The following is a 12,949-nucleotide window of genomic DNA, read 5'->3' on the forward strand; positions in this document are numbered from 1 at the left end:
GGACCTCAGTAAGACTACCTGTTGCCATTGGCATCGGCTAATAGGGATCCTAAATCAATCAAATCTGTTATTATTTTACATTATGAAGCTTACCCTAGTTCCACAGAACAGTTGAGCCAGTCACGGATTTGATTGTAGATACACATCAGTCAGAGCTCCGTCTGCTGATAGAATGCCTGTTAGTGAATGCCTGTTAGTGAATTCTCCTTGGAGTGGAGAAGTGCAACTGAAGCCTGAGATTAGTCTTAAACAGAGCTTACATTACAATAAGAGGCATTTTAATTCTGCAAGACATTTCTTATTAATTCTTTGTTTCCTGCGTGAAAAACGTAGAATTCTGCATTAACGCGACCCCTAACTTTAATTTGCTAGTTAATCTAAGTAAGTGAATGACTTAATAAGGTGACAGGGCATCATATTATCAAACATGGCAGAAAGCTGTGACAAGTCAAATCCCTTTGGATTCGTTATTTGTACAGACGCCACCATCTTGATTTCCTTGCGTTTTTTCTCCTCTTCATTCTCAGCCCATCTTCTCCTCTCAGAGCAGAACAGGCAGGCTCATTGCCATAGCGACTCCAGACATACACAGCGTGTAGCCTACACACGCTGCTCCAGAGCCAGTACGGTTCTTCCTTCAGACAAGCATTCGTCAAAACTTTGTTAATTTGCACAATGTTCCTTCTTCAAAGGCGCTGTAAAATGTCCAAACTCACCAAAAATGACATTTGGTAGCTCCTACCTGTATATGTATAACTTCATGAGCTGGATTGCCCATCTTTGCAATTAGTTTATTTTCGCTTGCACTCGATAGCATATTTAGCTAGTAGCCTCTGTTGACATTCACTATTACCTGTGCTAATTTTGTTAGAAATCTGATATATATACAATTTTTCATTTTTTATGTGCCCCCTTGTGTACTAAGCCGGTAATACCGTATATATCCCAGTATGAGAGGAGGACGGTATGAAAATATGGATACCGCCCAACCCTAAATTAGATTATCATCTGAAATCAAGATACCTGACGGGACTTTTAATAAATGCAGAAAATCTAACAAAATAAACGTTCTACCACAGTGCCCATGTTATTTTTGTGAAGACCATTTGGTTTAGAGTTTGGATGAAGTTTCTATGTGAAAACTATTTATGCTGAAAGAAAATATAAATGCAACATGCAAAGTGTTGGTCCCATGTTTCATGAGCTGAAATACAATATTCCAGACATTTTCCATGTGCACAAACTCTTATTTCTCTAATTTTGTGCACAAATGTGTTTTACATCCCTGTTAGTGAGCATTTCTCCTTTGCCAAGATAATCCATCCACCTGACAGGTGTGAATCTGATTAAACAGCATGCTCACCACGCAGGTGCACCTTGTGCTGGGGATAATTAAAGGCCACTCCAAAATGTGCCGTTTTGTCACAAAACACAATGCCACAGATGTCTCAAGTTGAGGGAGTGTGCAATTGGCTTGCTGACTGCAGGAATGTCAACCAGAGTTCTTTACAGATAATTGAATGTTAATTTCTCTACCATAAGCCACCTTCATTGTTTTAAAGAATTTGGCAGTACGTCCAACTGGCCTCACAACCGCAGACCATGTGTAACTACGCCAGTCCAGGACCGCCACATCCGGCTTCTTCACCTGCAGGATCGTCTGAGACCAGCCACCTGGACAGCTGGTGAAACTGATTAGTATTTCTGCTTATAAAAAAAGCTATTTTGTGGGAAAAACTCCCAAGTGATTGCAACAACACATCATCAGGAGGGTAAAACTAACCTGCCTCACGACGGTCTAAACCTACCTCGCCCATCTCACGTTCCCTATTAGTGGGTGAACAATCCAACGCTTGGTGAATTCTGCTTCACAATGATAGGAAGAGCCAACATCGAAGGATCAAAAAGCGGCGTCGCTATGAACGCTGGGCCGCCACAAGCCAGTTATCCCTGTGGTAACTTCTCTGACACCTATGCCCTCCTAGGCCTACCCATGGCTGCACCACTGCCCAGTTAAGTCCATAGATTAGGACTTAATGAATTTATTTCAATTTCCAGAACTCACTCGCGCATAAGAGGGATGCTTGCACTAACGGTACTGGCCCATGCATGCACTGATAAAATACACCACTGGAACTCTGATTAAGATGTTTACATGTACTAATAATTTGAAAACAAGGTGCTTTATTTGGCGTACGCTTACTTCGATTCTGACCTTACACCGATTAAGATGTGTTTAGATGACTAATGCCATACTAGGCCTTCTGCCACAATCAGTTTAATATTAAATTAGTGTGCATATACAGTGGGGCAAAAAAGTATTTAGTCAGCCACCAATTGTGCAAGTTCTCCCACTTAAAAAGATGAGGCCTGTAATTTGCATGAAGGAATGGGCCAAAATGCCAGCAACAGTGTGTGAAAACCTTGTGAAGACTTATTTTCCACCATAATTTTCAAATAAATTCATTAAAAATCCTACAATGTGATTTTCTGGATATTTTTTTCTCATTTTGTCTGTCATAGTTGAAGTGTACCTATGATGAAAATTACAGGCCTCATCTTTTTAAGTGGGAGAACTTGCACAATTGGTGGCTGACTAAATACTTTTTCGCCCCACTGTAAATATACTCTATAGCTTATGAGGAAAGTAGCTACATCTTCAAATATGAATGAAATACACCTTCCACTTAATGCTCACATGCATTTTGTATCATCAGGAGCACGTGAAACAACTAGAGCCCAACCCCCATGTGATTTTTTCCCCCCGATTCCCATTTTAGGGAGGCAAAAGTCATCGATTACCGATATATCTGCAGATATTTTGTTTTAGGGGTGGAATGAAAAGACAGACCTAGGTTTATACAACTTTTGTGTGAAAGGATTTAACAGATATTCTGAATGATGCTTTCAAGAAAATATAAAAATGTACTGAATGAGAATATTTTATTTGTGGTTTACAGGATTTCCACCAAAAATAAAAAGATCCTCTAAAAGATCCTCCTCTAAGATCCTCTAAACCACCACAAAGGGTCACTGGCCAGATTGATTTAAACAAAGTAAGTCTGAAACTGCAGTTCACAAATGTGACCAGATTCAGGAAACTAGGCCTATGTAGAATGTCACAACTTAACAGGAGAGCCGTTTGAATGTCAAAATTATTTATTTGTCAAAAATGCGTTTTTGGGCAGAAATGTCTTCCTGAACATGTGAACTTTCATGTGCCTTAATAACACACTCGTATGCCATCTGTAAATACAAATACAATTGTTAAATTACGAGCCTTTTTGGTTAAGCCAAAGAAAGAGCTGCTAACCTTCCCCACTAGCCATGATTGGCTGAGATAATGAGTGGGCTGGACATGCCAAGAGAGGAGTTCGGATTGGTCTGCCATAGAAGCTTGTCAGTCTGTGTGGTAATCCTTTCAAATGCTGATTTTAAAAAAAATGTATTGTGTAGTGGAGCTGCATACGTGTGGCTCTCCACTTTCTGGAGGATCAAGTTTTGAAAATCAGCGGAATTAGAGTATGATAGATAAAGAGATGGAGGAAACACCGGTCTCCGGCTTTCATCTTCAAATTAAGGGCAACCGTGGTATGGCATTCCTGACAGGGAGACGCGTCCACACACGATGATGTATACAGGTAAGATAGCTAGCTAACGCTAGACTAACGTTACATTCAGATATTACACGTTTTCTAATTTTGACAGAGTGGCTTCATTTCAAGCTAACGTTAGTTGGCCGACTCCCTACCTGACGTTATTATTAGTTTCCCAGAGACGTTTGTTGTTTCAGTTCGAGCCGAATGTTAGCTAGCTAACATTGAACATGATTGGTTAGCTGCCAGCACTGTGGCATGGTTGGCACTGTTTATTGTTTAACTAGCTAACGTTGGCTGCCTGGCTCGTTAGCTAATGTTACGATGTGAAGAGTGTACAACACCCATTGAATACGTCTGCACAAAAGCGCAATTAAATTGTTGCCAGCAGAGCTGGTTAGGCTGTTTTCATGTTATCTAGAGGTAAACAAATCATCGGCCAGAGCATCAAGTGTGCACTTCGAGAGTGAAACGAGATGGGTAAGGGTGTGAACGATGCTGAATGGGTGTAGACAAAGAGCTCTTCACAAGATAGCAAAACATTCAAAAGACGATTTTCTCAAAAGTGAGTTTACAAGTTGATCAACTTTCAAAGCAGAATTACTTTCCCATTGTTCCTCAAATGCAGTGTATGATATACCATTTTATAGCGGAGGCTAATTTTATATAATATAAAAAACATTATAGCAGTAACATGTTGTTCGGAACGTCACCACTAGGTGTCATCATCAGCATTTGTCTCGATTAGATTTACTACAGTATTTACAGTCAAAGGTCATGTAAACTAACACTTTATGGCAACCTCACAATGAGTGTATGTTACGACAAAGGTTAGCTGTTCATTACAACAATGTTTTCTTAACTCCTCATGAATGCAAGCCATGGCCTGAATTATAGAGCTGCGACAACTGTCTTGCTTTTTGCAGATAGCATATTTTGGAAAACTAACTAAATAAGCCCACTGTCTAAAATAAATAGGCCCAGACAGTAATCGTGTTATTTTTGTATCATGGACGAGTGTTCACTTTTGCGCCAGTCCAGTGTTTGAATATAAGTAGCACAGATTGCTAGCTAGGCTAACTACCTTGCTGCCTAGATAGCTAAGCTAATGTTAACTAAGTGAGAATGTGATGAAGACAGGGCTGGCTGCTTGGTGAAGTGTACTTTTGATTATTTACATATTCAAATACGCCGACTACGGCAAGCTACTCACCGTCAAACCACCATGCAGACTCCCTCTCACGTTGTTAGTTAGGGTTTAATTATGTTCAAATAGCAACTCAGAGCGCCCTCTTCAGGCAACCATTGAACATTATTTTAAATGAGCGCAAATGAGCAGACGTATTTGTTTATGTGTATATAATATGAATGCTTTATCAGTGGAATAAAGACAGATACAAATATTTTTGTGAAAGTCTAATGTCGGTCGATAATTTCTGTCAACCGATCGGGCCCAAGAAACAACGGTGACTAAACTATACTTGTCCTTTCGAAGGAACGTGGAGTTGACAAGCTGGGTAAATTAAAAGAGAAACACGCACTCACTTTGGGTGTCGGATGTCTGCGACAGAGCGGTTGAGGGAGATCCTATCGCTGACATAGATGTTGAACCCATTCTCCCTGTAGGCCTGGTCCACCCGGTCAGTGTCCGTCAGAGGAAAGGGCTTACCCTGCTCCCCGTTACCTACGCGCACACACGCACGCACGCACAGAGAGAACAGAATAGACATGAGTGCAAAGATAATGTCAACTTAAGTTGAAATGCCTTGGTCCATCCATCTGTTGTCATGTTCTAGCCAGTAATTATCTGCTTTTCTCTGACAGTGAAAGTACCTGGACTTAGTGTCAGCTAAAATCCCTTCTTCTGTCTGAGGCATTGGAAATGTCTTGCAGTCTGTCGACCACATCAGTTTTAAATGGCCTACAGTTATTGTGTTAGAATCAAAAGCATTGAAAAGCTCATGTTCCTACAAACATATAATGCCTTGTGTGGAATCATTTGTTATTGCAGTATAGTTGTGGGCTTCAAACCTCAAACTAAAAGGGGAGCGTGTGTGTGTGCGAGGGATTTCCTGAAGTTCTGTCCTACCAGAGCGAGCAGCATCTCTCCTGATTGCCTCGTAGTCGTGCCAGTCCTTCCTCCGCATGCCGTCCCGCCCCACCTGGGCATCCTTCTGGGGCCGGACGTTTACTCCCTGCCAAAACACACAGGAACAGAGGGTCAAACATCAGGACATACACCCACACACCGAGGGAATCACACACATACAGTACAGAGGGTCAAACGCATCCACGCATGCAGCACACACACCAGGAACAGAGGAACATATCAGGACACCTCACTAACCAGCAACCCTTATACCAGAGCCTGTGAGGCTTGATGCTCAAGTAGCTATATTAGTAGGTCTACATCACATTGAGAGCATATTCATAAACATAACCATACAAGGAAATAAACAGTTGCCCATTACCCAACAGCAGAGAATCTTGCAGACACACAACCATTACCTATAGTCATTATGGGATTTTTTTTGCCATCAGTTATAATTAAATGTAAGATCCTGGTCCTTACGTGCTGCTATGCTGGTCAGCATTTTTCAGAGGCTTGAGAACTGTTCTTATGAGAGCAGAGCAGAAGTGGAAAATGGGAATGAAGGAACTCAAGTATGGAAAAACTCATTTGACTTTAACACTAGAACTGGCATAGGCCAATGGCCACTGACATTTGATTGAGTAAATAATAATAATCTCAACAAAAAACGTCCTGCCCTTCCCTGACTTTTCCTAAATGTTTGTATTTTACATTGCTGTTGTCACAATTTTGAAATCAAGTATTTAGAGCCTTTTAACCTGTTTTTTTCCCCACACCTATTCCCAACTAACCTGCCAAGACAATGCGATGTAGGAATTTGGTACCCAGCCAGGCGCTAATGAGTCTCTCTCTCTCCTTACTGAATGAATCACAGATGGATGAATGGGCGATGAGTTTGTGTTATGCCTATTTATTAGCGTTGGTGTTCATGTTAATAACTTCACCACGCGCCTTGCAGGTTGGTACCATTCTCTTACCTTTTACTTTGTAAAATGAAGCTGTTACAGGACAGTCTTATTTACTAGAACTATATCCCATTTATTGTAAAGGAAACAAAAACATGCAAAACATATTCTTGACTATCAAAGTTGATGAGCGAGGGGAAGCAAACTACACCAGTCAGCGTGAAACTCATTTCACACATAAGAGTTAGCCTAAAGACAATATTAAATAGCCTAAAGACAATATTAAATATCTGCTAAATTCATATAGGGGAAACACTGCTTCACAATGTCTCAATTCCATCTCGGTAGGGGAGGAGGGGTCACAGTTGGTGTCAGGTAGGATGTCCATCGGCCACGAGGTGAGAGAGCAGCGAGGTTAGCACTGGGTCAGACTAGAGTCAATGGAGCGCTCTGAAATAGACAGACGCACACGGTTCTTCATACACATAAAATCCCTAGCAGAAAAGACACGCTAGGTACAATTCAATCCATCACTTGGTTTTAGCTATGGAAGAACAAGGAATTTTGGAGACATAGCAGTAAAAGTACAAAAACAAACTCAGTATAACATTTAATTTCAGGCTTGTATCCCTGTGAGAATATCAATCCCAAGGCTCGCACATGCTCGTTTTCACGTAGGTAGCACACACACTTCTCTACTCCATTGAAAAACGCATGCAGTGATTTGGCCATTAATCAAAGTCATCATCCATGGTCTAAAAATCATCCCTTTTAGGCGGGCAGATGTCACAAATTTGGATCACAACACAATGGGGAAATAATTAGCTCAATAGGAGGTTGCAATTAGTGAAACATTGTTAATGCAAATGGTAAGCCTAATTGCATGGATCTCAATTAATTACTCAAATCAGTCTGCTAAGTAATATCACTGTGATGCGAAACAAACACACAAATACAACTTTTTGGTATTCGGGGTTGGGGCAGGGTACACCGTATTTGCAATGCATGCATGTAGGCTACCACTATCTAGTCTAGGCCAATTTGTCAAACCGATTATACATCAAAGGCCCACATAAAAGTATAAACTGTTGGCCAGTGTGTGTGTGTGTGTGTGTGTGTGCGCGCGCGTGTGTGGGGGAAAGCTACAGTACTGAGCCGTAGTGCTCCTGGTTAGGTTAGAACTGTGTACTTATCTATTTGTCAAACAGCTGACATAAATACACCTGGGGGACTGCACACTGGCCTGAGGTCACCACACCTCCACAATGTCCCTTTCTACATGTTCCCTGGCCAGAGGTAGAGGCATGAGAGACAAGGCCACTCAAACCCATTAAAACGGCAGTAAACACTCAACTAGAGCTGCTAAAAAGGTAGAGACACGCTGACAAAAGTAAGCTTCAATTTAACAATCTGGAACAAGATTATTAAAAGGTGGATGCTCTACATTGGTGGTGGATGGAGTGAGTTAGGCCAAGACAACAAATGTAACACACTTTTTGAAACCTAAATATGTTGGATCTTAATTTGAGCACCCTGTTGCAAGGTAACTTTCCTGCAATGCAGAAAATGTAAACCTTGTAGTGTATTTTAGTTTTAAAAGGGCTTCTGAAGTTTGTAAGAAAAAATATTTCAACCAATACAAAAATGTCTGAATTCTTATCCACATTTCCTGTTGCTGGAAATGTGCTGATTATTTTCCTGCTGTAACAAACTGTCTTTAATTAAGATACTACATCTGTAGTGAAAAGCGCTGTATGTATATACCATTATATATCCAATCCATCATGACATGATTTCACTGCACCGCAAATTACACAGGCCCCATGTTATAGGGTTAGGCCTACATTATGATACAATGCTGCTGACAAGGATAAAAGCAATCTATCAGTTTGACCACAGATCAGCTTTGTAAGCAGGTTGATAACAGTAGGCCTAGGCTACATGCAGAACAGACACTTTATCACTGGCACAAACACCAATTAAAAACAATAATAGATTTGTAGTGAAATACTTCCTCTCTCTTCAAAAGCTTTGCATGTCTCATTGTGTATGCATCCGACGGCCCTACTGCCACTGTACGTTGAGATTTACTTCATCCTCACAGACACACAGCAAGCAGAGAAAATCATCTCTGACGGACAGGTAACCTTATTAATCACCAGCTTAGACTCACCGTCACACTTCTGTACTGAGGCAGGCACTGAGATCAAGCCTCAGTTCAAGAGAGCCGCTCTCAAAATGTCACGACGAGAGCCTTTCCCTTCTGCACTGACGAGGACCGACAAGTCGATCTGTGCTTCCTCCTCCTCGGAAGCAAGATTGTGCCTCAGCATTTCCTTTTGATAAAAATTTCAGAACACGGAGTTATGATATTCCACAGAGGCTTTGCTGCTCTAACAAGACCTTCGGAAACAAGACAAGGAGCTTCGGAAAACTTTTCACTGTGTGTAGTGACAGATGAGAGACGATAGAGGTGGGGGGGGGTGGAGAGAAAGAGAAAGAGAAAGAGAGAATAAACAGAGCTGGAAGGAGCGATAAGGCCAAAGAGATAATGAGAGAATGATGGTTTGTGGCCCTCCTATACCCTCTTCTTCAGTTGAAGACAGAGCTCCACTGTGGACCTCAGAAGAAAACAAACATGCCAGCAATGGCATATTCATAACCAGAAAAGCTGTTGTAACTACTGAATACTAAAGTAGGGGAAATGAAACCAAACATTACCCAACAGCAGTCGGATCCCCCTTTTCACATTAGAGCACATTAGCATTACTCATCCTACGATGCGTGTACTGGCCCAGACTTACTATACAAAGGCATAACAAGCATCCTTTCCACCGCTGAACATCAGCACGAGGCCCACTACCTTCATAATCAACACCATCAGAAGACTCCACGCAGGCAGAAACTCATTTTGTTTCAACACAGGCTCTTTTCCATTCCATCAGTATTCAAGGCACAGCACAAACACACTAATAGGGCAACGCTCAGACGTATCTCTCGTTCTGCACTCACAGTATTTATAAGTAACGGTCCATGATGCCGTATCTCTCGTTCTGCACTCACAGTCTTTATAAGTAACGGTCCATGATGCCGTATCTCTCGTTCTGCACTCACAGTCTTTATAAGTAACGGTCCATGATGCATTTGCAATCAAGCACAAATTTGGCTAAAAGCAGAGAGGTAAAAACATTGGCCCATTTTACCAGGCTGAGTGATCATTAATTAACTTCAATGTACCCTCTAAATGGTCTACTCATTTGATGGCTGTTCCTAGCAAATCATATGTGTGTGGGGAGGAAATATTATGTATAAAGTAAAGTGTGTCGACTGCATCCTGTCATTAATCAGACAATGGTAAGGCAGCAGCGGACGCCTATAATTTGCAAAAGGCAAATAACACTACACGGCTGAAATAACTAGCAAAACAAAAGGCTGGTCAGACAGAACAGCTTCGTGGCATGGCACGGTGCAGCTGGCTGTCAGAGGCTGCTCACTGGATGAGCATCAGAGAGCTGGTCCCAGTGACCTTAGCCAGGTCTGTAAATGGAGGGATTTGAGGACCACCCTCTCTGAATCACAATCAAACCTCATTTCCATCCAGCTGTGGTCCATCATTAATCTCACAAACACCAGATTAGGAGTGGCACTGAGGAGGGCTGGGGTTGATATTGCGTCCTCTGCTTGGGCTCTCGTCACACAATAGAACTCAATAGAATAGCGTTCCAGATTTTTGATGCAAGAGTCTCATACACGCACATCCAGACGCACACACTCTGGCTCTGGGTTCTCTGGTTGTCCAGCTTCTTGTGGTACGTCATCAAATGGCTACCCAGACTATTTGCATTGTCCGCACATCTAGCAGATTTCACAAGTGAAGCATGAAAGTCTGGAGTATCTGAACAGTTGCTTGAAATGGTTTTCATCCTGAAGAACACCACAAATGTACCAATCACTATTCAAAAACAGGTGCAAGAAATATGCCTCAGGTTTTAGGACATCTACATCAAAACTGTGTTTGTCTTCATTTTGCAGTGTGTATAGACAATGGAATCTAAAATATATTTAGGAATCTTGAACGGAAATGCAATCATTAACATTATGCAGAGGTTTTCAAGGCAATAATTACTTTTTTGAGTTCGGGGCCGTGCTTGCGAGGACGATGGGCAGCTATCTGGTATAGAACGCTGGAATCAAAACTATTGTGTAGGGGAAGAACCTGTATAGCATCCAAATAATTAAAACAGTCTTCGGGAGGTATGGATTAGTAAACAGATTGAGTTCCGCAGCTAGATCCCCAGGACTGAGAGAAAGAGTGTTATTGGATTGTCTTTATTTGGAAGAGAGCTCTTACTACCAGGGGCCTGATAAGAAAAGGACTGCCCATGCATTCTCTATGAGGATGGGAATCAGAGAACCGCCGGTCAATACTTGCCTGTCTGTTTCCATAGCACCTGCTGGGTGAGGGCTGAGCTCTGCTTTCCCACATGAAGACGGATCAGACGCAGCACAGCCATGCCCTCTGAGATACAATCAGCTGCCTCCCCTCAATATTTTCACAGACAAATAAACCAACCAAGGAAGTCTGCCCTCTGCATATCACCTTCCTGATAGTCAACAAGATCCAAAACACCTGCCAGCAAAGTGCACTCACTGTAAACTGTTATTGTGGCCTTAAGTTATAGTTCTCTCTCAAAGTGTGTGGCACAGTAAACTTGAGACACAAAATGAGGTCAACCGAGCTCAGCCAAGAGGAAAGTGACTGGTGTGAGACCGAGGTTGTTCTAAGCCTACATTCCATAGGCAGGGACCGACAGTGAGGCACTCAGACCCCCCCTCTCCTTTAGGTCTTTTCATCCTAGCAAGGCCGCCATACAGCCCCAGCAGGAGACATCATGCAGGCCCCGCTGGGCTGTGTCTACAGAGATCCACTGCCACAGCCAGGCCTTCCACAGGCACGCTCAGCATCTTGGTTTGTCTCTCTCCCTCTCTCTGTTCCAGTCTGTTGGAAGTGGAAATGAGAATGGGGTGGGAGGGGTTGTTGCCTTCATACTCCTGAAGGCAAGTCACACTGAAATGCTTGGACACACACAGGGAGGTGGTGAGAGGGAAAGAGCTGGTGTGGTCCTGCATGCCAGGCTGTACACTGACACAGAGGAAGTACAGCAGCTCCAGAGGTCAGTAGATCTTATCTAACACAACACACCTTGCAAAGAGAGCCACCACAATAGAGGTTATCTTGACATAACACCACAAATGGTTTCAGATGGGCCAAGAGCGATGGAATGAAAGGGACAAACTCACACCATTTCTACCAAAGCATCATACTTGCAAGTGGCAACTAATGGATATTCTTTCAGTGTACATTCATATAACATTCCTTCTTACAATCAAAAGATCCTCATGCAACATACTCATACGGCATACTAAAATAATAAGAGGGGTGTGAGTTTGAGTCTTGAGGCAATGAGTCCCTCATTAACAATTTAGTCCTAAAAAAAATCTGCTCAGTGCAACCAAGGAAAATCCCAAGAATGATATTAAAAAAGAGGACTGTTGAGCTGAATTGTCGTAAGGGTTTGGAAGGCCCTAGTCATTTGAAAACACAATATTTCCACTTACTTATGCAGGTTCCAACTCCTAGTACCTCACAAACAGATTTAACTACCCGTTTTTGACTCCCTACAGTATTTACTCTGCTTCACACTGACAGCTATGCCTGCAGTCAGTCCGCCCCATCCTGGCCCTGATCTCTCTCCTCTCATCTCCTCCACTGCCCAGCCGACTCGATCCCAGACAGCACTGTGGGACTCAGGTTCTGTACAAATGCTTTCCCGTTACGCTCATTTGACCACAAGCTTTGTTTCTGTACATGTATGCAGAACAATAACAGACAAGTGAACCGCACACTGCGCCAAAATACTTATTGTAAGTACACACAAAAGCATGTACTCAAAATAATGGGTAGCTAGCTACAGGGGTGCTTGCTGTTAGGTTGGGGCTGGGGCAACCCTAATAAAAGGGGTGAGTTTTAAAATAGCAAGTCTACAGTTACCAGGCTCCAGTACTGAAATATTCTGAGGTCAATTTAACCACAGGTCCAGGTTGGCAGACACTGCAAGCAATATACACACAGCCAACCCTACCAGACAGCTGTCCCCCTTATCATCTAGTCCCCAGGATATGCTGAAATTACAATAAATCGGTCAACCGGCCTCTCCACCATCTCTATTATAATTGTATTTAATATTAATTTAACTACGTAAGTCAGTTAAGAACAAGTTCTTATTTTCAATGACTGCCTACCCCGGCCAAACCCTAACCCGGACGACGCTGGGCCAATTGTGCACCGCTCTATG

At 42.4% G+C, this 12,949-nt stretch overlaps 1 protein-coding gene across 3 annotated transcripts in view; it reads right to left on the minus strand.

Annotated features, from left to right (window-relative positions):
- LOC124010858 (polypeptide N-acetylgalactosaminyltransferase 10-like) overlaps nucleotides 1–12,949 on the minus strand; it is a 93,043-nt gene that overhangs the window by 63,764 nt on the left and 16,330 nt on the right. Inside the window, exons 1-3 of one of the 3 annotated variants that reach the window (XM_046323600.1) lie at nucleotides 8,767–9,207; nucleotides 5,686–5,791; nucleotides 5,142–5,280 (exon numbers count right to left, since the gene is read on the minus strand). In XM_046323600.1, the coding sequence (XP_046179556.1) occupies nucleotides 5,142–5,280; nucleotides 5,686–5,743 (197 nt within the window). In that variant the 5' untranslated portion in view covers nucleotides 5,744–5,791; nucleotides 8,767–9,207. Of the gene's footprint in view, nucleotides 1–93; nucleotides 162–5,141; nucleotides 5,281–5,685; nucleotides 5,792–8,766; nucleotides 9,208–12,949 lie in introns of those variants that run through there. The other 2 variants (XM_046323593.1, XM_046323611.1) reach the window with 2 other exon arrangements.

The sequence above is a fragment of the Oncorhynchus gorbuscha genome, linkage group LG02 (genome assembly GCF_021184085.1).
Source record: "Oncorhynchus gorbuscha isolate QuinsamMale2020 ecotype Even-year linkage group LG02, OgorEven_v1.0, whole genome shotgun sequence".
Taxonomy (NCBI): domain Eukaryota; kingdom Metazoa; phylum Chordata; class Actinopteri; order Salmoniformes; family Salmonidae; genus Oncorhynchus; species Oncorhynchus gorbuscha.